This window comes from Rhinolophus sinicus, chromosome 5 (genome assembly GCF_057876585.1).
Source record: "Rhinolophus sinicus isolate RSI-liver-muscle chromosome 5, RSI-T2T, whole genome shotgun sequence".
NCBI classification, from domain to species: Eukaryota; Metazoa; Chordata; class Mammalia; order Chiroptera; family Rhinolophidae; genus Rhinolophus; species Rhinolophus sinicus.
The window spans coordinates 21,646,645-21,673,080 of record NC_142505.1 but is presented as its reverse complement, the minus strand read 5'-3'; the positions used below and the strand labels follow the sequence as shown (position 1 = coordinate 21,673,080).

The following is a 26,436-nucleotide window of genomic DNA, read 5'->3' as shown; positions in this document are numbered from 1 at the left end:
GGGGAGGGGAGGGGAGGGGAGGGGAGGGGAGGGGAGGGGAGGGGAGGGGAGGGGAGCAGGGAGAAAAAGATGACAGTGGGGGATTGTTCATCCCAGAAGGTCCCCTGTGTCAAAGGCTCTGGATGAACTATAAACATACACTATCTGGTTTATATGTTCAATATTTATACAGTAGAAAGACTTATCTATAATCATAAGATTACCATTTGAATATACCAAAATTAAAAATTAAATTGCATCTTAGCTCATTGCAGAAAGAGAAAATAAAAATTATAGAATTCCTAGAAAACAAACATAATGGAAAATACTATATATCACAATCTATGTGATGCAACAAAAGCATCATTCAAGAAAATTAAGCACTTATATTTAAAAAAATGACAGAATAAAAGTGAATGAATTAAGCATCTAACACAGGAACTGTGAAAACAAACAACAGTAACAAAAATCTTTCCTGAAGGAAAGTGAAAGGAATGAAATAAAACAGCTAAGTTAAGAAATTAAGTTAGAAAACCAAATAGTTTTTAAAAAGGAGAACTAAATAAATTTTAAAAGCTGTTCTATTTGAAAAATACGATAGGCCATTAGCTAATACATAGCAAAAGCTATGCCAAAGAGGAACTTCACAAACCACAACTGAAGGAAATTTTGTATATATGTGTGTGTGTGTGTGTATACATATACATATATATATATATATATATATACACACACATATACATACAAATTTTGTATATATATGATATATATGTGTGTGTGTGTGTGTGTGTATATATATATATATATATATATATATATATATATATCATATAAAGAGAGACTATACTGTACATCCTATGAAAATAAAATTTAAAACCTTGGTGAAATGGGTAACATACTAGGAAAACATAATTTCCCAAAACTGACACCAGAAAAGAGGGAAATAATAATTTTCTAGGAAAATGTAACTTACCAAAACTGACCCCAGGAAACATAAGAAGCTTACATAAACCAATTTCCATGGAAGAAATAAGCAAGTTGTAGAAGCCTACCATCCAACAAAAGATTCAAGCTCAGAATTCTTTAAAAAAGAATTCTTCCAACTTTTAGAACCAAATTATTCCAAGCCATTTAAAGTTTTAAGATCACAGAAAAAGGAAAACTTAACATTTCTTTTTATGAAACAAATGTAACAATGATATCAAAACATGAAGACTGCACAAAAATCTATAGACCAATCAACTTACAGAGATGGAAACAACTTAAATAAACTACTAGACATAGATTACCAGCACTTCAAAGCACAAGTTGGGTTTATTCCAACAATGCAAGAGTGTTTTCATATTAAAGAATCTATTAATGTTTTACTCTGATAAATAAAACTCATATGATCACAAAAATGCCCTTTGACAAAACTCAATGTCCACTTACATTAAAAATTTCATATAAATAGAAATTAGGGTACTTTCCTAACATGATAAAATGTGTATTTTGGTTCCAGTGTCAGAAACTTAATGAGAGAAACACTAGACACTTGACTACAGTTAGAAACAGATAAGAAATGCCCATTTAAAGTCACCTACTACTTAACACTATTAGAGATTTTAGTCAATACGATTAGACAACAGAATACATAGAGGTATACAAATTTAAAAAGGAAGGATAAAATTATCTCTTACTGCAGATATGACTGAAAATATATGCAATAAATAAATTAAGAAAGATAGTAGGATAAAAAAGAAATATACAGTAACAAAAGGCCTTCATATATATAAAGTAACAAACAGAAGATGTAATGGAACAAAGACTTCATTTACAATAGCAACAATAAAGACAAAATACTTATGAATACACACACTCACCAAGAAGCATGGAAAGTGTAGATAAGGAGAACTTTATATAATATTCCTTAAGGACACAAAAACTGAGTTGAAATAGGAAAACAACTGGGGAAAGGTATACCATGTTCTGGAATAGATTCAATGTTACAAAAATGTCAAGTTTCCCTCAGTTCACTTAGAAATTTAACTGCCGTCACAATTTTTTTTAATCAGGTTTTATTTCTGTAAATAGAAAGCTGATTTTAAAGCTTACATAGAAAAATAAATATGCAAAGATGGCCAAGGAAATTCAGAAAAACAGTAAGAGAGGGGTCAAGAATGAATCTAGACCTGCCGGATACTAAGATATGCCAGAAAGCCTCAAAAATTAAAGTATGGAATTGGTCCATGAATAGAATACACCAATGGAAAAGAAATTCCACAAAAGACCTGCATGCATATGGAAATTTAGTAAATGAGAAAGGCAACATCACCATTCAAAGGGAGTAATGCTTAATTTTGTAATAAATTGAGACAGACAACAATTTAGAAAAAAAGATAAAGCTGAATGCATACTCCACATAATATACCATAATATACATGATGCATTTCAAAGGATCAACGATCAATTTAAATGTTAAAAACAAAAAAAAAATGTGGTAGAGGGCAATGAACAAAAAATGTTCAGGAATAGTCAACCTTATTAATTACAAAAATGCAAATTAAAACCCATATTAAACTACCCAATATAGTAAGATAAAGATATCTACCAGATTGACAAATACTAAACAGTTTGACAACATATTGTGTTAGTAAGTCTGTAGGGACATAAGAACATACATCACTGTGGGAGTCCAAAATAGTTCATCGTGATTAAAAAGAGATTCTGGTAATATCTACGAAAATTATAAATTCCCATGTGAGCCAGCATTCCTATTTTTGGGAACCTACCCTAGAGATACATCTGCACAAGACTAATATGGCATATGAATACTATGATAGGGTTTGTAATAGCAAAAGACTGCAAACAACCTGAGCCCAGGAATAGAATAAACTATGATATACCCATAAACGGAATACAACAAAGCTATGAGAAAAAGAATAAGAAATATTTCTATTATTTCTTATAATCAGATCTCCAAGATATATTGTTTTATGATTAAAGCAAGGTGCAGAACAATACATGTAGTATGTCAACGTTTGCTAAGAGGAGGAAATAAGACTATATATTCCTATTTCTTTGTACTGAATAAAAACTAAAAGGATAAACGAAAAACGAGTAACAAATGGCAACCCACAAGCGGTAGGTATAGGGATAAAAATGTAAAGGGGACATGCTGGGGTACAACTTCCCTGACTGTACCTCTTTCTATAGTTTTCATTTTTGAAAATGTATAAAGTATTCAAAATATTTTTTTAAGTAACTCAAAGAATTGTACATTCTTACCTGAGAAGGAACACTTTTTGGTGGCTCTATGCGTATAGAAGGATCCCACTCTCCTGGAGGTAGGACAGTTACTTGGTCTAAAAATTCATCAATTCCAGATAAGAGGTCATTTCTGTCTTTTGCTTTATAAGCTACATCATGAAATATCTAAAGAAAAAAAAATGAGTAAAAGGACTTTAAAGTTGAAAGAAAACTCTACATAGTAAATCCACTTTAGATATCATAGATAAGTCTGCAATAAAGATAATTACCTAACCTCTTACCCAAACAGGTCTCTATCCCACCCCGAACAGCAACTATAAAAAATAACCCACTATCAGTATCATTAGATAAATTAACAGTAACAATCAAACAACAAAAGAAAATAGTGATGTAAGACAAAACAATTTTTTAAAAGAGAAACTTTTTAAAAGAGAAATTTTTAAAAAGAGAAATAGTATTATACTCAGTAATTCATTACAAAATAAAATATAATAGCATATCAGTTCACTTATGGGATATAGTAATGTCATTTATCCTAAAGTTTGCAATCATGGATATGCAAACAGTTTTACTTAAATAATTAATTTATTTGATCACTTATATATACTGGACGCCTACTATTTGCCAGGCACAAATCCAAGCACCGTGTGTATAGGGCAATGGACGCTGCACTCAAGAACCAAGGTGAAAGACAGTGAAACAAGTTAATCACATGTATACATCTGCAGGTAACAATAAACGCTCTGATAAAAATAAAGCAAGGCAAAGGAAGGTCTCTTAGAGGAGGTAACTGGGAGAAATCTGAAAGAAATGAGGGACAAACACATGCATTGGGTAGTGGAGTGAGGTGGAGATGGTGGAAGAGCACTCAGGCAAAGGAAACAGCAGTTGTAAATGTCCAGAGGTAGAAATAATCATAACACATCTGAGCAACGAAGAGAAAGCTAATGTGCCCAGAGCAAAATGGGGAAAGAGGGGTGAAGAGTAGTAGTAGGATGTAGGTTTTGAGAAGTACTAGGTGTGATAAAAAAATACGATGAATGCTTACATTAAAAAAAAATTTATTATAGTAAAAAACACATTGGCATTAATCCCCCTCAAAATACTCCCTCTCGTTTAGAACACACTTACCCCCCTCATTCTTGCCACTTTCTGAAGCAGTTCTGGAAGTCCTCTTTCCTGAGTGTCTTTAGTTGTGCTGTCGTGACTGCCGCAGTGTCCTGAATCGATTCAAAACATTTTCCTTTCAGGGTCATTTTGACTTTGGGAAAGAGCCAGAAGTCATGTGGTACCTGATCCAGTGAATAAGGTGGATGAGGACACACCATAATGTTTTTATTTGACAGAAATTGCCGTATACCAGAAGCGATGTGTGACACAGAGCCTTTCTGTTGTGATCAAAATATATGGTGAATGCTGTTCCTGAGCACCATTCAACGGAAAGGCAGGGATCTTCAATACGGCAAGTGGGATGTCAAACCTTAGTAACAGTGTGTGACAAGTTTCAACTTGTTTGGTGCAGTCAGTCGGGTGTGAGCTACAGTTGAGAGTGGTGTATTTTAAAGCGTGCCGTAAATCATCCTCCATCATGACAATGCTCCGTGTCACTTATGGTACAGCAACTTCTGGTACGGCAACTTCTGTCAAATAAAAATATTACCATGGGTCCACATCCACCTTATTCATCAGATCTGGCACCATGAGACTTCTGGCTCTCCCCCAAAGTCAAAATGATTCAGGACATCAAGGCAGCCATGACAGCACAACTAAAGACATTCATGAAAGAGGACTTCCAGAACTGCTTCAGAAAGTGGCAAGAACAATGGGTAAGTGTGTTCAAAGTGAGGGGGAGTATTTAGAGGGAGATTAATGGCAAAGTGTCTTTCACTGTAATAATTTTTTTTTTTATTTAAACATTCACCGTATTGTCTGATCGTATGTAGAGGCTAGATTAGATAGACCCTATTAACACAATGATAAAGTGTTTAAGTTTAAACATAAATAGGTGTATAACAGGATGTCACCGACACACCTGGATCAAAGATATGATATATTCAGATCTGCATGTTATGGATAGTGTAGAGGAAAATACTATAAGAGATAGACCCATAAAAAAAATCCATTTTAATCACCAAAGGGAAGAAGGTAAGAGAGTCTAAACCAGAGAATTAGCACGGACATGGAAGGAGATGACAGATTAAGTGCAAAGCACACTGAAGAGGTAAAATCAGTAAAGGTTGTGACTAACTGGTTGAAACAGAATAGAAAAAAGAGGGCATATCCAGATATGTGGGGTTTCAGATCCCTCAGGGACTCATGGCAGAGATGTCTGTTACCTTATTATAAACCTCGTCCCCCAGAGAGAAAAGTCCTGATCCGCATAGATCACGGTCACAGATGAAGTTCACAAACAGAAGAGAGAAAAAAGGGCAAAAGATAAAAGTCCTGAGAAAATCCAAAAGAAATGATATCCTAAAATCCAGGATGGAGAGAATTTCAAGAAAGTGGTCAATAATTTCAAACGTTGGAGAAAGGTGAGAGACCAAAGAGTTTATCTATCTGTTGATTCTGACAGGAAGGTCTTCAAGATCTTAACAAAGGTAAATGGTTGGAGAGTGAATATGAGCTATAATAGTACAGACAGCAAGGACATTTGTTTAAGCTTTACTATGAAAGAAAGGAGCACCGTAATTTAGTATATACATTATAAGCTTCATAAGCAGTGTCCATTTCAAAGAGATTTGAAACTCCACTTCAAAGGGATTTCAGATATTATATGCTTCATAACCAAGTGTCCACTTCAAAGGGTATTTTAATTACCTCATCCGTCATGAGAGTGGCTATTGATCTTCCAATTTCATGGTACTGTGGTGCTTTGCCTGCTGGACCCAGTAACAGAAATAAAAACCTAAGGAAACATTAAAATACATAGATTTAAACATGAACAACATACACACAAAAATCTCAGCAATCACAAAAAAATCATTCAAATGTAAACACAAAAGTAACACTTGGACCTCTTTTCCATCCTCCCACATCTGTCACTGAAAAAAAGATGGCAGTTCTACTCAGATGAAAGCAGATCACAAAACTAAGAAAGGCATTCATAATTAACTTTCTACCAAGTTATTATTTCCCATCCTCCTTAGGGAAGACAGTAATTAAGGAATTTAATGTTTTACAGTAATATTTCCCATCTTCTATATTCTTTTGAATTTGGGTGAACAATTTTTTCTGGTCTGTATGGACAAAAAATAATATTATAAAAAATAATAAAATTAGTGAATACCAATCCCACTTAAGTACTTAAAAGTAGGGTTTGTCTAATAAAATAGTTAAGGAATATACACAAAAAATCCACAATCCCTCAAAATACAGTGTAGATAAAGACACTAATACGGTAAATAAAGGACTAATTCCTTTGGGAGGAAAAATAATTTTTATCTACAACTCCAAATTTAACATCACACTTCATATTATTTGATTTTTTAAATCTATTTACAGTCACTAAATAAAAAGTATTTAACTTCCTACTTAGTTATGTCCTTATTAACACTACAGTAAAACAGTAATATGCACACTTATCCAAATGGGAAGTATTCATCGTCCTGCTTTATGAGAACTTCAGTATGACTCTATGGAACTGCTTTTCTCATTTATCTTAATACTGTGCAATTAGTGCACCTCCAGTAAAGCATGTTAAAAACAGGTTCATACATTTCAATCAAGTTACAATTAATTCTACAGTTTTAGTATTACAAAAATAATTTTAAAACTTTTAAAAATTATTCATTTAAAATTAAATTTATACAGTTGAAGATTTTGATCAGGTCAGGACAAAGTATTTTCCCTAATTCAGAGGCATTATCATATTTAATCAATCCTGTGAGGTATTATATTATACTCATTTTACCAAGGAATCTTAGAAAATTTAAGTCAGGCTTGACTTTCCCACAAAAAGTGGCAGAACAAGGATTCAATTCCGTTTTCTCTGACTCCAGTGCCTGCACAGCACATAATAGGTCTAAAATGATGAACTGTTTTTTAAACCAAAGTTCCTGCAATACTGAACTTCTTACAAAGGTATAAAAGCAAAGCATTTTTTTAAAAAAGGGATGCTTTGTTTTCTTTTTCATTTTTAGATCTAGAAGTAAAGATCATTTTTTTTATCCTCTAATAGTCAAAGCATTTGGTACAAAGACAATATGAACAATTAAAAGACCTTTTATTACATAAAACAACACGTTCCTTTAGGAGATAAAAATGTTTAGATTGTGGACCTTCTGGGACCTCATTGGACCTGATTGGTACTAACTCTTTACCTGGTAGGAACAGGGACCTCAGTCAACCCTGATAGGAGAACAGCAGGAGCCAGTCTCACAAATGCAATTATAGGTCTTTCCAAAAAGTCTACTTCTCCCACCAGAACATTGGATGCCTCGGCTCCCGAAGGAATTTTTTTCATGAAATTCATATCAACCTATTGACAAATAAATAACAATTAAAAATAAAATCTGCATGGTATTTAAGACTATTTAAAGGGGAAAAGGAAAGAAAAGAGGCTTTTAAGACTAGTATTTGTTCATCAAAACTAGTGATCTAACGAATGTATAAATGCCAAAATTCTCACAAGTACAAAGAATGGAGTAGACAAATACAAAAAAGCAAGCAAAACACATCTATCAAACAATACTCCCAACTGGTTTAACTGTCATGATCTTACTACTTCAGAGATCTAAATTATCAAACATACAAAGTAGAGAAAATTTTCAATGAATAAAACACTATTCATTAAAAACTATTAAGGACAAAAATATAGTTCACAAACTAACAATGGCTCATGAAATTATACACAGTGCTAAAAAAAATATTCATTTCATGATTATCTACTATTTAATTGTAGAAATGCAGTTTAGTCCCTTTATATTTTTTGTTAAGTCCTTTTTATTTTAAAGAACGCTGGGCACTCCCCCAGGCTTTCATTAAGTGGGGGGGAAAAAGTTTTTATTTTTATTCAAAACTCAAATAAATAGCCATTATTGATATAGGTATATGGCAGTGCTACATAATCAAATTTAGTTGTCTGTGTATAATTGCAAAGAAAAGGTTACAAACATATTGTCAAAGTATGGGAACTTCTTCATTTATACGCAGTTTCACACAAGTCACTAAACAACCACTTACAAGGCTATCTATTAAAAATAAAACCAGCACTTACAGCGGGCCTCTTGAGTCCCACACCCAGTGTGCCACAACTACAGTGCCAGGAGGCAGACTCCTGCCCAACAGGAGACAAGGAGGTGTACACAAGGATAGGCCAAGTAAAAAAAAGTAAAACTGTGACAGAGGAGCAAAAATAAACGGCATCTGCCATGTCTAGAGGAGATCTATAATGTAAATTATATTAATTTATTCATTTAACAAGAATAAACTGCAATTTAATTACTGAACACTTTGTACTCATCTGGAGTAATAGGAGCAGCAATAAAAATACGATCAAGTTATAACAGAAGTAAAAGTACAATAGCCTTTCTATGCAATCAATGTCCCATATGCAAGGCTTTGTAAAATTTTAGAGCATGAAACTCGGCAAGTTATATAAAGCAAATCATTTAAACTCCTTTTCTACAAAATGTGATTTACACTTTGTATCACAAAATAAAAGGATTTTGAGAAATTAATCTTAACTTGAAAGGATCACATTAAGTGCCTGACATTGGATAAGTAGAGAGTATCATCATCCTATAGCAAATAAATATCATTAAATTACAATGTCCACAAGAATCGATTATTCAGAAGTAGTAATCATAAAGTACTTTTTAAATTCAACTGTAATTTGAACTTAAGGTTTTTGCCCTGTTTTTTTGAAATTTCTTTTTCTATTTCAGCTCAATACTCATCTACCAAAATTAAAAAATTATACTTGAGATAAGTGAATTGTTTTTAAATTCATGCCTTTACCTACCCATGGGGAAGCACCGATGTTTCCCAGTGACAATCCAGAAAGTACTGACACCATAAGACAGTAATTCTGGGATCGCATTACAGCCCAGAAAAGGCCGAATCACTACTACTGCTGTAACATCATTCCCAGAATTAATCTTTCTAGTGGTGGTAGTTCCAGAACAAATGACTGTAATTCAAAAGGTACTGAAGTTTCATGATATCTATGGGTAGGTATAGATGAAAATACTATATTATTCACATATTCTTTTGTCAGAACTTCTAAAACCAATAAGACATAAAGTTACTCAAGTGCTATGAGATTATCTTTCTCACAACAGCTGATCTTAAATTAACTTATCACAAGCATCACATGCCGGTTTGCAAGCACCTGTCTATTTATTATAATCAATATTAATAAAGGCACATTGCTAGTGATTTTCTCAGTAAGAATGATTATGAAAACGTATAGTTAATGATAGAATTACCTTGCTGAAGTCTACAGTACTATTTTCTCTGCTGCCTCCACTTCCATTACCTTTGGTCTCTCCACTTTTACTATTGTCCAAGTTTCCAGGTGCAGACTGTGGAGAGGCTAAAACACCTGCATTTAAGAGGAAACAAATTCCAAATTAATAAGGAGAAAATTCACTTTGCAACCTGACTCTCCTCATAGCCTGAAAGTGATAGTTTATGAAAAGCAAATGTGCAAAGTAAAAAAAAAAAAAAAAAAGTGCCAAGTATTAGTACCACACCAGCAAGACTAGAATAACATTTTAAGCAATAATAAAGCTATACATTTTTACATTTTAAATAATATAATTGGAATTTACAAAAATGGTGGCCTTTGCAAAAAGAAAAAAGTGACCAGGTGCGGAACCACAGAAGATGGAAGACCCGACAGTCTGATTACCACTACAAATACTTAGGGATTAGACTTGCAATGTATCTAACATACATGAGAACTGTAGAGGTTAACGATGCCTAACTACAGTTAGCATGCTTACCCAAAAAACAACATAAATGTTCTGATAAACCCTTAGTGTAACTCAGAAAATTAAAGACCTACATTAACTAAATGCAGTTTAAATGTACCATAATATTCCATGATCCCAACAGTTTCCTCAAGAATTTCCATTTCTGTTAGGTAGTTAGTATTTATGAGCTGCCTACTGTCATTATTCCTAAGAAATACAACCTCATAATAGCAATGCTTTTACAACATGAATACAAAGAGTACGGATTATATAATTAAACAGATCTGTGTTGAAATGAGCACTTTCTGCCACTTTGTACCTATGTGACTTGAAGTAACTCACTCAACCTCTAAGATCCAGGCAAACCTATGAGTTTGTTTGGATTAAAAATGATAGACACATGTTCTATAAAATTAGCTTGTTTGGATAACAAATGATAGATACATGTCCCCGTATTCATATACTCCTTTCAAGTGACATTCAGCAGCAACATTTCACAACAGTAATATAACCTAAAGTCACCCTGTAGTATATGACCAACTGCTACCACCATGAATTTTGCAAAAGTTCAAATCTCAAAAATTTTAAAGTACATCACAGATTTCTACCATTAAATGTATTGCATTTTTTTCAAAACACCCAAAATTGTCCAGCTCAAGAATATAGATTAATATTACCCAAAACGCTGAGTATCACTGGAGAGAAGGCACTAAACTGAACTACAACAGACTTTACTTTCAGTTTTGACTCTACCACTCACGTCAATCTAGTGAACTACAGAAACGCAAACTGTTTGTGGTTACCTCCTTATAAATCTTGAAGTTAATATTGGTAATTAAATTCCAGAATTTTAAGCACGTCAATTATTTCATGTATCTAAGAAAGTTTCCATTTTTCTAGAATACAACATACTATAACGAATAACTGGAATGTAGTCACTTGAGTTTATTGCTTAAACTCAATGACAGACGTTTGTGATACCCACTTCTCTGTTAAATACCTAAATGAGGCTGTCACTGGGCCCCCAAAATCTCAATATAAAAAGCATATGCAATCTATTCAGCCATGTGCTCATTCTCTGGAAGTGTTGACAATTCTGAAACAAAACATCTCCTAAAACTTAACTCATTATTCACCATTTTAGCTCAGCACAGAAACATTATTAAGATTCCTCTTCTTTGACCTTTGTTTCTAAACTTCCAGAATAGAGCTCATTCTTTTATTAAAATACATATTAAGGTCCTGGCAGCAAGTGCAACAAAGCACCAATAGATACACTTGTGACTACTAACATATTCAATATGCAGACGTAGAATCAAAATACATATGCACAGTTTCCCAAAATAGTCCCAGCCAACAGATTTTGGGAAGAAGAATGGAATGGTGAGAAAGCTATGAGGGGAAGTAAGGAGAGAGACGGAATGATAAGAAGAAATGATGTGGAACTCAATACTGACAAAAGTAGATGGTATAACCTTAAGTCACTTAGCTAACCTGGTCATCTTGAACCTGTTAAAATTGCCATGCCAAGTACATGATTTCCACCATTATATTCTCTCTTCAGTCCTTCCCAATCTCAGCTAAGCTAAAGCTGTTTCCTCAATCAGTAAAGAAAGTCTCCCTGCTCCTACATTTCTAGTTCTCAGAATTAAATGAGTAAACTCCCCCAAGTTAAAAGTATCATTGGTACAGGTAACTCAGAAGGCCTGTATTTCCTTAAGAAAAAAACAGCTTCCAGGGGGTGACATTCAGCCGGCCGTTTGAGGCCACAGGCTGTCCATCCTAGAACCATGGCCCAGTTTGCCCATCACCTCGGCGAGAAGGCCCCGGTGCTGGTCAACGCTGCTGTCACTCGAAGCCTCAGGTGGCCACATTCTGGCACTATGCCAAGGTGGAGCTGGTTCCTCCAACCCTTGCTGAGATCTCCACAGCTATTCAGAGCTTGAAATAAAAACAGTCAATAATGGTCAGACTGGTAGCTTCCAAACAGCTCACAGTAACGAAGCTCTGCTGAATGGTTTGGGGGCCACTGAGGTGTGGATGTGGTTTTATGTTGGCAAGATCAGAGGCAAGTGTGGCATCACTGTTGGAAGCCCAATCGTTAACATCTGTTTCTTTTGGGTTTATTATTTGAATGTTCTTGGACCATGTGTGACCAGATTGGTCTTCGAGTAAAATGTGTCGAAATCAATATTTTCTGTATCAAACACTGTATGGAAGGTCACATTTTCTCTTGACGTTAAGTTGGATTGTCTTTTGCTTTAATGATGTTAATATAGCTCTAAATGCATATCTTTGTTTAGCTTGAAATTAAAAAGGATATATGTGAGTATACCAACATGTTACATATATTTATGAGGATAACATTTTAATTTGAAGGTTGGAAATAATGTATTTTACTTCCAGAAAAGTTTGGGGAAAGGCCTTGAGAAAACTAGAGCTTGCTACAGTAGGAGAAATAGTAATACCACGTACCAAAATTAAATCCTGTCAGTAGAATAAAGAATAATATTTGGATGATTTCTCTTTGCTAAAATCAGAGAAAGACTTTTTGACAACACTTACATCTGTAAATGCTGGTATTCTATGTATCTTTATAACATCTTTAATGCCAGGACAGAGTGAATGAGAGCCATGACAATTTTTAATCTAATTTTGATATGTATATTATTAATCTATCTGGTTTTATGATATTTAGAACCTATCTTTGCAAAAATAAAACACCCTATGGATATTTAAACAGGATTATAACTCAGTATCATCCATGGGTCTAAATAGCATATTATGTGCTGAAATAAACAGAAGTGATTGGTTAAAAAATAAAATAAAATAAAATAAAATAAAATAAAATAAAATAAAATAAAATAAAATAAAATAAAATAAAATAAAATAAAATAAAATAAAATAAAATAAAATGTTGAATATTGGCATATATGAAATCAATACTGAGATTTAAAAATCATATTCTGGTGTATTTATTGTTTTGTCCTTGTATATTTTTTTCCAAATAGCAAATCTAGCTAGAGAAAGATAAATCAAAGACATGAGAGAGTTTGCTGTCTTACACATTTTGAAGTAGAATTAGTTGGAGCCATGGTTAGCAAACTGGGAAGATTTTTGTCCCTGAAGAGACACTTGGCTATGTCTAGAAACATTTTTGGATGTCACAACTGGGGAGTGCTATACTGGCAGCGAGTGAAAACAGGCCAGGGAAGCTGCCAAACATCCTGCAGTGCACAGGACAGCCCCCTACAACAAAGGGGGGCCCCCAGCCCAAAATATCAACACTGCCGAGCATGAGAAACATTGAGTTAGAAGATCGCCACAAATACTAGAAACGAGTTTACCTCTTTTACATATAATGATTCTCAAAAAAATAACTATGGGAAACACCACCCTCTTTTTCACTGTGGGTATGCACAAATCACGACCCCATGACACAAAAATCTATGGCACTGGTCTCTCCAAAATTATATTGAGGCCACCTTCCTCCTCTAACATAACATCAGACTTCAAGGAAGCTCAACTAGAGTTTCTAGGTGCTTTAAGCACTAAAGATAATTAAACAGGGAATAATATATAGCCACCCCCATTATTTTAATTACATAACTTCTACAGATGTCTTCTTAAACAGTAATTACGAGCTTTTTCTGTCTTTAGAAACTCCCTCTCTTCCCTCCACTCGAATTTCTATTTTTCAGAAAGGTTGATAAATCTCAAGACATACTTAAAGCAGAGGAGAGGAAAAAATTGTGTCCCTTAAGTCTCAGTTGAATTGCTCCTTTTATCCCTTAACAACATGGCCTCACAAGTCATTGTGGCCCATATGTATGTCCCTTCCATCCTATATAAAATTTATAATCCCTTATTATTAATAACATAGAAGCTGGTAAAACAAAAAATATACAGTGCTACTAGTAAGTATAGGTGAAAACAAATTCAAAGAAGTACCTTTAAAATCATTTTTGTTCAAGGAAAATAGTAAATCTTGTTGGTTCTAATTACCGTGTTTCCCCAAAAATAAGACCTAGCCGGAGAATCAGCTCTAATGCATCTTTTGGAGCAAAAATTAATATAAGACCCGGTCTTATTTTATTATAATATAAGACCGGGTCTTATATATAAGCCTAGAAATAATTATTCAAAATAATTGTTCTTATATTATAGTAAATAAGACCGGGTCTTACATTAATATAATGTAATATAAGACCAGGTCTTATATTAATTTTTGCTCCAAAAGACGCATTAGAGCTGATTCTCCGGCTAGGTCTTATTTTCAGGGAAACACGGTAAGAGTGTGATTATTTTTGAATAATTATTTCTAGGTTTATTTTTTCTCATTTTAGTTCAGTTACTTCATTATTACACTATAGCTTTTTCACAAAGTAGTAAAATTTACAATGAAATACTATACTACAGATTTTGTTACAGGTAGATCTGAGTTCAATTCCTTGCTCTGGTTCGTTTACAGTTTGATCTTAATATCTCTATGTCTTAATTTTCTTCACTTGTAAAATAGGGATAATGCCATGAACCTCACCTAATTGTTAGAAGAATTAAAAACACGCTATTTGAAAAGAACATATCACTATATGTAAAACAAGCTATAAAACAACAGTAGCTGTAACTACAATTATAGTATTACAATGATTTAGCCATAAAACTTCCATTTTTTTACTTCTAAAAGAATATCATTTTTTTGGGCAACTACAACTAGCTTTAATTAAATGCATCTGGATATAGCCAACAGAGAGAGAGGCTTGTCAGATATTAGGGACACAAGGATTTTTTTTAGTCAGAGGATTCAGGCTGCCACTTACTAGCTGTATGATCCAGGGGAAATTATTTAACCTTTCTGAGTGAGTTTCTGAAAATGAAACTCACTTAACTCCACCTAACTTACACAAATGTTTATACCAATTAAACAGGCTCATTTAATAACTATAAACTACCATTGAAGTGTTAGATATTATCAGTATTATAGAGAAATGTGATACCGTGTTTCCCCGGAAATAAGACCTAGCCGGACAGTCAGCTCTAATGCATCTTTTGGAGCAAAACTTAATATAAGACCCAGTATTATTTTACTATAATATAAGACTGGGTCTTATATAATATAGTGTAATATAAGACTGGGTCTCATATTAATTTTTGCTCCAAAAGACGCGTTAGAGCTGACTGTCCGGCTAGGTCTTATTTCTGGGGAAACATAGTAGTATTTATATGATTAAAATCACTAATTAGCATTTGTGTATGTCACATTGATGCGTGGCCACCAGTAAAATAGTCACTAAAGAATATTTCTTTATACAAAATCGGCAAAAATACATATACAAATGCACATATAATTAAAGTAAAAGAACCAAAATTTTCATAATATAAAACCCTTATATTAGTTATAAAACACTCATCCACTAAGAAATAAGTTTTCTAATTCACATACAAAAATATATCCTAAATGTCAAGGTGAATTTGGAGTAAAGGTAATATGGCACTGAATAAAAGACAACTAAAATCTATTCCAAAATATAATACTAGTCTTGAAATAATGATTTCAGGCAATCACTAGAGACCATCAATCTTCTCAGAAAAAGAACATTCGGTCCTATTATTGCTAGGAAGGTTAAAACATCCTGCATTCTTTGGACAAAAGCACTAAACAATAGATAAAAAGCACAACACCTCATTATAATTTATGCATAATATGTTATATACTCATTTACCTTATGAATGAAATACACAAGAAAAGCCACCATTTTTTTTAATCATGGCAAATTAAAAGATTACTTATAAAAACATCTATGTTTTCCTAAACCATTTAAATGCCCTGACCTGTAAAATCTCACTGGCAATTTTTGAAAGAGCTTAAATTATGTGTAGTGTTCTTTGTAGTCTCTTTATAACTTAAAATTTTTAATAATTCTATTCTTGTCTACAACATAAAGAAAAAAAAACATGCAGAAGTCAAAATAAATTCCAAGCATTATCTGCAAATGCTGCTAAAGCTATGTGCTAAAAGGCATTCCAAGTGCAAGTGATCCAGAGGCAGAAAGCACCACACATGGAGGATTGTGAATAGTTGCCTGGAGTTATGTCAACATTTTCCTCATTCTTCTGCTCCTGGCCTTTCAGTGCTTCTAAGTCTTCCTCAGGCGGATGAATTACTACTGTGGGAATATCATCACTGGCAGGAGAAACCAGTAGTGCTGGGGCCTGAAGCTGACTCTGTTGGGAACTTCTGGAGGTCAGGCGACTGAGGCTAGGGCTGGAAGGAGGACTGTTTTGAGGGGTGGGAACTGGGGTTGTACACCTTGAGCCTGCAGGGGTTCCAGCTCTTGAAGAAGGAAGAAGATGACTGAGAAGAAGAGATAAAGGCGATTCTCCTCTCAATGAAAGGTTTGAGGCAGACAGACCTGTTCGCAAAGAATGGCGGGAGGCTGAAAGGCCTTCCCCTGAGATAAAACAAATGAAATATGATGAAGTTCACTGCAGAAGGCAAAGAGAAACACAAAAACATCAATTTACACTGTAAATGGCAAGCTGTGAAGGCCCAAAATTTCAAATTCGTGCTTATTGGAGTCAGCATGGCAATCAAATTTTTAAATGTTAGAAAGTCATTGAAAACTTGCTTAAGCTATATTTAGTTCCCTGGTGTATCAAAAATAAATAAATAAACAAGAAAATAAAAAACGATGTTAATGAGAGATGGTGGGGAAAAATATTCTGTTAGTAATTAGAATGTCCAATAGTGAGGCTTTAAAAAAAAAAAAAATCAAAGCAGAGTTGTTGCTTAAATAAGTGATAAATAACAAATTAGATAATACAAAAATCATCTAAGAAATAGAACACAAACAAAACTTACCAGCACTGACAGCTTCTAGTTAGTATATATTTCCTACACTGTCCGAACCACTACAGATTATTATCTCTCACAAGAAAAGTCCACATTAACATTATCTAGTAATTTCTAGCTTAAAATTGATATCAAATCTTTATAACATTAAGTCAATAGGGCATCACCTATTGGTAGTACCCCCATGTAATATTTAAAAATATAAGACTAGTCATAGAAAATTTTAAAAAGAAATATAAATTGTAAAGAATTTCTTGAGCTCTCTAAAGATATTAATCAGATATGCTTCCATTGTAATACAGCAGATAAATTTAAACAAATGCATACAGTCTTTAATTTAGCTAGATAAGAATAAAGTATTTCTCACCAACAGCAATAATGAAGTAACTAGCATATTTCAAAAGGTGAAATATACTTACAATTCAAACACCTAGTCTATGAAGTGTGCTTAATGGAATGACATTGTCGTTTAGGAAAACGAGCAATATAAAAATCCCGTATGATCTAAGTCTATGTAATCAAAGCTATGTGCTAAAGAGATATTAAAAATAAAGATTAACCTTCAATCCATAAAAAAAAAACACCATTTAGTTTAAAAATAAGCTGCATGCAGGAAAACTGTTAAATTATAATACAAATAACAATTCCCATGCATTTAAAATGGTATTTAAAAGAAAAAAGCCACTGTCTTATGATTAAAAGGAACAAATTTACAACTGGAGAATAATCAGGAAGCACTGCACATGAGAAACAGAGATTTAATAGGGTCTCTGGGTAAATGAGTTCATTTCACTCAAGTAAAGAATATATAATACATGAAAGATGAAAAGGAGAAATACAATGTGACATAGATGGTGTGCTTTCAAATTGAACTTATGACAAGAAGAGCTTTCTTTTTTACTTAAGCTTCCTTAAATATACAAAAGCATAATTTTAAATAGAAAAGACTCTTAGTGGTCATAGGTTCAGAAGGAAATGGACTCAAGTATTTTACACTGCCTGAGCTGCAAAAAGTGATTACTGTCAACTTTAGATTTTTAAACCCTATCACCTATGGCTGGTTTGCTTATAAAACACTTAAAAGCCATTATTTCAGTGATAGAAAAGATGAGCAGGAAGACATTGTGGCCCATCCTCCACTCCTCTTCACTGCAATCCTCATAAGCTTTGGGTAATGGGAGCAGCCAGAGGCAACAGTGACCCTCATAAGCAACTCCAAGCCTTTGAACCTGGGTTTTCCAGAGTCGCTGACATCAAAGCTCTTTTTGAGAGCCAAAATAGAACCCCAGTGATGTAATCCTCTGCTTTAGAAAGAGGAAAGGCAAGCCCTCCAAGTGTCCCTCCAAGACAGTGACAGAGGTAAACAGCTACCAAAACATACAACTCGCGCGCACTGCTAGACCGTGAGTGAGAGTGGAGAGCTGGAATATGTGGGTCTGCGCCATTCTCAATGGCTTGGAAGACATCGGCTAAGGTAATTTCTAGCATAAGATAGGAATGGTCATAAAAACCTTTCACAAATTGTATAAATAAAAGGGAATGAAATCAGCAAACCAATCCCAAAACACTTGTTTATGCTCGGTAAAATATATTCAGGAGACCAAAGAAACAAAAGAATCACTAGGAAAAATCTAATATAGACAATAAAGGTTCAAACCAAAAATTTAGAATTAAAAAAATTAAACTAAACTTATAGGTCATAATTATGCCTCTTTAATTATACAAGAATTCTTGAACAGAAACAAAAAAAAAAACAGGAAGGAGAAGTAACGCAGGGTTTGGTATATTGATAGTGCATAAATATTACCGATACTTAAGTGTGCCATGATAAGAGAATGAATGGTTAAGTCTTTTACCTAAATGATTTCTACACATAATTCTGTCATGTTGTAAAGAAAGACATTTTAGCTTTTTTTAAATACACAAATAACACTTTTTTTTTTTTTTAAGAATAAAAAAGATGAAATGAGTTATGTAATAATTATCTGGAAAAAATATCTTTCTTTCCCCAAATGATAATTGTAACATAGTACAATGCTGTTAGAGTAGAAGTGTTAGCAAAAATTGGATGCCACAACTTATCTCACCATTCCTTTCAAGCAAGTGAGGGTCAGAATGTTTCTTGCCTATATCTGCAAAAGATCGAACAAGGGGAATCCGACTGGTGAATCTTTTCTCATTCTGATGATGATGTCTCTTAAGAAGAGCTTCTCTGACATTCTCTCTAATGGACTCATCCAATTGGCCAGAGGCTATCATGTTGTCCAAAACCATATCTATTCAAAGAAAAAGAAAGTTGCTTTTATTAAATAACAGTTGGATGACTATAACATACGATAAACTGTAAGTGAAACCCTACTAGAAAAATAAGATCTTTAAATAGCTCTAGAAAGTATTATTCTTATCTAATATTGAATAACGCATGCATAAAGTATGAACATTATCCAACAAAAATGAACGAATTACAAAGACACCCTTATTTTAATAAGTACTATTATTCATAAAGAGGCTACTGTTATACACTAATAGCCTCCCTAGAGTTGAAAGTGCTTTCCTGATATGGATATAAGAAATTCTATTAAACTGAATATTCAATAATATTTGCTTCCTGAGAAGTGTAGGTTTTTTATTGCTTCACCTCATACTTTTCCCAAAAACTGTAGATGAATATCTGGACTCATTCACTTAATCATTAACTATTTACCAAGTACAGATTATGTGTTGGGAATACAGCAGTTAACTAAGCAGATCAATTTTCTGCTCTCCCTTGTCCAGAGGTAGAACCACCAATGAGCAAACAGGTAAAATATCATGAAGCAATAAGTTCTAAGAAGATGAATATATCACACTGTAAGGAGAGGTGGGGGTATAAAGAATGGGGAGATTGATGGTAATGTCATTTTATACATTTTTGTGGTGATTGGAATATTTTTTATTTTATAGAGTATACTTGTATATAACTATTTTTAAAGTAGTGGCACTAACTTGAGATAAGAGTCAAGTTTTCAAACTTATAAGGTTATTCCAAAAGAGAACTGGAAAGGATCAACCTACCAGATTCACTACAACATTAACAAAATGACTACAGGCTACCATACTCGGTACTAATGAATGATGGATTATACAACATTTACTAAAATATTACATTGTTTTATGTGATGATTGCAAAGCCAAAGTAAGTCCCGCATGTCCAAATTCAATATTCATAACCCTAACTCAATTTTAAGTCATTCATAAAAGACAAGAAAGTAAGAACTTTGATAATTTAAACATTTGCAGCATGTGGTCAAATCTAACAATATAATAATATCAAAGTAATTTCTAGCCTGAGAAATTCTAATAATTTGTGGTTCTCTTGAAGATCAAATACTACAGATTTTTTTTTCCCATGGGAGCAATCTATAAAGGTAGTCACACTATCAAATCCATTTTCACAGCTATCTTTTTCCACTTTCTAACCCACAGAATCCTTTAAGCTTCTCTCTCCTTCATTTCCACTGCTACTACCTACGACAGTACAGGTCATCATCACTTCTTACTTAGACTATTCCAAGAGAATAACTGGCCGAACTTGCTTCCCACCTCTTCCTAATCCAAAGCCACCCTATATGCTCTTGCCAGGAAGATTCCTGACACACATTAGATCACACTATTCTCCAACTTAGAAGTCACCAAGAGCCAAAATGCCTACCAAATCAATTCCAATTTCTTAATCCCGTAATTCAAGGCTAGTCACAATCTATCTCTGATTTATTTTCCAAACATATCTTCTATTACTATTCAAGAAATCTGTATACTTACAGGAATCTGGATTTCCTGAGATTCATACCTATCTATACTTTCTAGACTTTTCTTCCTTGTCTGCCACCTCAGAATACTTTCTTTTCTCCTGTACCACCTGCTCCTTGTTCCGTGTTCAACTTCTATGAATAAGTTGTACAGTTAATGTACTCTGTAGATCTTCCCCAGATACCTTGGTCCAGAAAATAAAGAAACAAAATGCTCCTTCCTCTTTATTTCCAGAGAACGTACTCCTTATCTGGCTTATGGTATAGGCACTTTCTTCTTGATACTGTAGTTATGTCTGTCTAAATTAATCTCCTAAACTCTAAACGTATCAGAGGCAAAAAGAGTTATTTGTATGTCTACTCCTCATACTGCCCTGCACAGAATGGAAGCTCAACTTATAACTGTTAAATCAATAGCCTAAAATTCCACTTTATTTCGCTATTTAAATCTCTCTAATTTCCGTACAATTTAAATATAAAAACGTTAATTTGCTATAACCTGCTATTTCATCTAGAGTGCTTGCTCTCATATCCAGCATGACTGTTCCATTTAGGATGCAACTTCTTAGTTCAAAAAGACTGTGCAAAGAGAGAGTTGCCACATAAGGTTTACTCCATCGGTCACCGCCGTCTTCAACATCCTCTTCAAATTTCAGCCATCTAAAATGTATAAAATGTAAAAATATTTTATAAAGAATGACGATTTCATTTGCTGATTTTAACATGATACACATAAACTTGTTCTTTTAAAGAGAAACAACGATAACCACCACTAAAACATAACTTGGCTAACAAACCCATTTTTATAAATTAGGCTAAAGAGCTACCGTATCTATAGTCACAAGTCATCTTTGTAGTTACTTTCTATTCTAGCTATCTCAATAAGAAGTCGACAAACTATGGCACTTCGTACTTTCCACTTCTAATCCTCTTTTAAACTTAAAATGTGCAAGATTTTGACTTTCAAATGTGTTTCTCTAATTAAGGACTTGAAAATGTACGATAATTCCTTTTGTGTCGTGTTAAAGTATTAAGAATTATATAAGGAAACAAATTTTGAGAATAAAGAGGAAAACTAAAGACATAATTTCCAGACACGAGGAAATTCTCCGTTCATTGTTTTAAGCACTGGGTAGCTCATCATTTCAATTTTATACTCTCATTACAAAAAGAAATCATGTTAAAGCCAGTCAAACACTGAGACTGAGTATTTATTACCTGGCAGTTTCTTTCCATTCGTACTCTTCCCCATCTCTGTAACACAGTTCATCCATTTCCGTGAAGAGGTCATGGGGGATATGCTCCTCATCATCATCCTCAGTACCAAGGATGAACTGAACTCTCTGGGATGGTGTATCTTGACAAAATAAGAATTCAAATACACTCAAAATTTTCCTCAATTCATTCAAAGATAAATTCACAGATTTGAAAGTGAAATCCTTTTGTTATAAATAAACATATTCCCTCAAAACTCTTTTATTATATTTCTTCTTGTCAGCAACCCCTATATTTAATGAAGATAACTAGCTTTTACTACTTTTATTATTAAAATGCTGTAATTTGGGAAAGAAACAAGGATCAACAATCCAGGGGAAAAAAAAAAAAGACTATCACAGACAGATCACATGCACGGACAAAAAAGGAAAAATTATGTTAAAAATAAACAAGACTAATCTTATAACTGATGTAAAAACAAACAAATAAAAACAAGCAACATCCAAAAACATGCAACACTATGTTCAAAGGCTCCTCACTAAAAATGTGGAAATGTTAGATAAAATAGGACATTAAATAAAATGTAGTTAATATATAGCTAAATTCAAGACTGAAAACAGAAAATCCTCCCAGTTCCAAAAAATATGAGAAAACTCAAAGCAAGGAGTACGCAGAAACTGACTTTTCCTACTATCGTGGAAAAGTAAAACTCGGTCAGCTGACGTAAGGGAGGTAGGGCAGTCAATGTAAGAAACAGGTATCTCACTCATAGCATCTGAATTTAAACTACCTATTTGGTAGAGAATCCCCAAAGACAGAAATTAACATAAATTCTAGTCCAGACGAGTTGAAAGCCCTAGGGCCTCAGTATGAACACACAAGCAAACAACCACAAGGATCAATTAAAAAATTCAAATTCTGCTGAACATGAGATGAGGTCACACTCAAAATCTACAGTTAAGTGAACAAACCTCCATGCACTTGTAATGCAAAACACAGGGATATTAGAACAGGTTAAAGAGTAAATAAGAAGGAATTATTAAAGGAAAAGACAGATCTGAGGAAATCAGACAGAATGTATCAATGACAAATAAGACGAAAAACACAAGGAGATGCAGAGAACAGAATAAGAAAGTCAAACAGGAAAAATGCCAGAAAGAGGAAAATATAAAGAATTGGGGGAAAGGCAATAGAAAACCATATCTGAAAATTTTCCAGTATGTATGTGACATAGGTCTGCATATTGAAGGAATACCCTGAGACCTACACAGGACAAACAAAAACATTAATAGAAGTTATTGAACTTCTTAACGTTTTGAACATTTCAATATTTAGGTCTTATACTTAAGTACTATTTTTGGTGTTCCTGTAAGTGGTATTTTTAATTTCCATTTCTGATTGTTCATTGCTACTATATAGAAATATGGTTTTGTATCCTGCAACCTTGAGAAACTCACTCAGTTCTGCAGTTTCGTAGATTGCTTCGGATTTGCTACATACATGATCCTGTATCTGTGAATAAAGACAATTTTACTTCTCCCTTTGCTACCTGTATGCCTTTAGTTTCTTTCTTGCCTTATTACACCGGATAGCTGTTCCAGTGGCATGTTGTACAGAAGTGGCGAGACAGGACATCCTTGCCTTTTTCCAAATCATAAGGAGAAAGCATTCAGTCTTTTATCACTAAGTGTGATGCTGACTACAGGTTTATTGTAGATGCTCCATATAACGCTGAGGAAGCTTTCTTCTATTCCTGGTTAGTTGAGAGTTTTATTATCAATGGGGGTAGGATTTTGTCAAAGGTTTTTTTCTGCACCTATAGAGATGATTATGTTTTTTCTCCTTTATATTGTTAATGTGCTTATTTACATTGATAGATGTTTAAATGATACACCAACCCTGAATTTCCACTTGGCTATTATATTAATTTCCTATTGTTGCTGTAACAAAACAACCACAAAGTTTGGGGCTTAAACAACATGAATTTATTCTCTTACAGTTCTGGAGACCAGAAATTCAAAATGCATTATAGGACTAATATCATGGGACTGGTTCCTCCTGAGGCTCTAGGGGAAAATCTATTTCCTTGTCTCTTTTAGCTTCTGGAAGCTGCCTACATTTTTCAGGTCTGGATCCCATCCTTGGATCACTATAACTACTTGGCTTCTGTTGTCACATCTACTTCCTCTCTGATTTTCTGACTAAAGACCCCCTGTGATTACATCTGGCCCACCTGAACAGGCCAGTATAATCTCCCCATCTGAAAATCCTTAACTTAATCACAACTGTAAATTCGAGTTTGCCATATACTAACATTCACAGGTTCTGGGCATTAGGAATATGGACATCTTGGGGGCCATTATTCAGCCTACCATAGTTATGATATCCTTTTTAAATATTGCTGGGTAAGATAAGTTTTTATTTTGTTAAGGATTTCTGAATCTATATTCAGGAGACATATATAGAATGTAGTTTGATTCTCTTGTAAACATCTTTATCTAGTTTTGGTATCAGGGTAATGCTGGATTCATAAAATGAACTAGGAAGTATTCCTTCATCTTCAATTTTCTGGTAAAGTCTATGTAATTTCTTCCTTACATGTTTGATTGAATTCATCCATAATGCCACTTGGGAGTAAATTTTAATGTGGGAGTGTTTTAGACTACAAGTTCAATTTCTTTATATATACAGGGTAATTCAGGTTATCCATTTCTGTTTAGCTTTTATTTTTAAGGAATTTCCTCATTTCATCTGAATTATCAATTTTGTTGGCATAAAATCAATCATAATATTCCCTCATTAGTCTTTTAATGTCTGTAGGATCTGTACTGAAAGTTTCCAATACTGGTAATTTGTATCATTTTTGTTTTCCCTGATGAATCTGGAAATAGGTTCATAATTTTATTAATATTTTCAAAGAACTAGATTTCAGTCTGATTGATTTTTTGCTACTGTTTTTCCAATTTTTATTTTATTCATTTCTGCTTTGGTTTTGTTTCCTTTCTTTTCCTTACATTGGTCTAATATGCTTTATTTTCCCCTAGTTTCTTGAATCAGAAGCTTAAATCATTGTTTTAAGATATTTCTTCTTTTCTATTACAAGGATTACAAATTTTCCTCTAAGCACTCCTTTAGCTGTATATTTAGCTGCAAGTTTTTCTGCAACCTTCTTTCTGGCACTCCAATTATATATATGTTAGACTACCTGAAATTGTCCTACAAGTTACTCATCCTCTGTTTATTCGTTTTCAGTCATTTTTCCCTCTCTTTTATTTTGGAGTTTCTATCAGTCTTCAAAATCATTGATTATTTTTTTCTTTCTGCAGTCTCAAACCTTCTCTTAATCTTATCCAATGTATGTTTCATTTCAGATATTATATTGTTAATCTCTAGAAGTTCCATCTGGGGCTTTCTTATATTTCAATTTCTTCATCACAGTCATATTTTTCTCTATCCTCTTGAGCATATAAAACATATTTGTTACAGTTTCTTTAACACGCTTGTTCTCTAATTCCATCAAACTCTCATTTCTGGATCTGTTTCTATTGATTTATTTTTCTCTTGGCTACGACTCATATAGTCCCACTTGTTTATATTTTAAATAATTTGTGGATATCAGATATTGTGAATTTTACAGAGTTCGGTGTTTGGTTTCACTGCATTTCTTTTAGCAGTGTTACACTTTGTTCTGGCATGCAGATATTTGAAATCAGTTTAATTCTTTCAACAACTGTTTTTAAGAATTTTCAGAGCAGATCCACTGTTGTCTTTAGTGTAAAACTAATTAAGACCCACTGCTAAGGCAATACCCTTTTATGAACTCTACCCACTGTACTGTATGTCACAAGGCTTTCCCACTCTGACTGATGGGAAAACACCCTATTCCCAATCTTTTGTAAAATCCAGGAATTGTTTTGCCTAGTGTTTCCTGGTGGTTATTTCCGACGCCTCCAGTAGTTTCCTTTGGCTTAGACCAGTACTCGGCCAAAGATTCAAAAGGACCCTTCTTCAGACCTTTGGAACCCTCTGTGTGTAGCTCTCTACTTTCTGGCACTCTGCATCTCAAATACTTTCACATCCCCAAATTCCAATCTCTGTCTGCTTCAACTCTGAGAGACTGCTAAGCTCTGCTCAGATTCCTTTCCCTGTGCTGTGGCCTAGAAACTATCTCTAGGCAATAAGGTCAGGCAATCATAAAGTTCATCTAACTTGCTTCCCTGCTCTCAGAAGTCAGAGGCCTGTGCTGCCTGTATTGTCCAATGTCTGAAAATTACTGCTTCATATATTTTATCCATTTTTCTGTTTAAAATGGGAGGGCAAATTCAATTCCTGTTAGGCCATCATGTCCAGAAGCAATAGTCCTCTATAATCTCACTTTAGAGAGTGAAGGAAAGAAAAAAGGGACTTCATTCATAATTTCTAGGATATATAT

At 33.8% G+C, this 26,436-nt stretch overlaps 1 protein-coding gene and 1 pseudogene across 25 annotated transcripts in view; one reads left to right on the top strand and one right to left on the bottom strand.

Annotated features, from left to right (window-relative positions):
* SLC4A7 (solute carrier family 4 member 7) overlaps positions 1 to 26,436 on the bottom strand; it is a 99,770-nt gene that overhangs the window by 30,952 nt on the left and 42,382 nt on the right. For 6 of the 25 annotated variants that reach the window (XM_074312738.2, XM_019745259.3, XM_019745257.3 and 3 more), the window contains 7 exons: positions 22,008 to 22,146; positions 21,289 to 21,449; positions 19,089 to 19,277; positions 9,660 to 9,775; positions 7,551 to 7,708; positions 6,049 to 6,136; positions 3,247 to 3,393 (listed from right to left, as the gene is read on the bottom strand). In XM_074312738.2, the coding sequence (XP_074168839.2) occupies positions 3,247 to 3,393; positions 6,049 to 6,136; positions 7,551 to 7,708; positions 9,660 to 9,775; positions 19,089 to 19,277; positions 21,289 to 21,449; positions 22,008 to 22,063 (915 nt within the window). In that variant the 5' untranslated portion in view covers positions 22,064 to 22,146. Of the gene's footprint in view, positions 1 to 3,246; positions 3,394 to 6,048; positions 6,137 to 7,550; positions 7,709 to 8,446; positions 8,507 to 9,659; positions 9,776 to 16,231; positions 16,601 to 19,088; positions 19,278 to 21,288; positions 21,450 to 22,007; positions 22,147 to 26,436 lie in introns of all 25 variants that reach the window. The other 19 variants (XM_019745246.3, XM_019745244.3, XM_088798304.1 and 16 more) reach the window with 6 other exon arrangements.
* On the top strand, positions 11,939 to 12,323 carry LOC141567189 (ATP synthase F(0) complex subunit g, mitochondrial pseudogene; annotated as a pseudogene).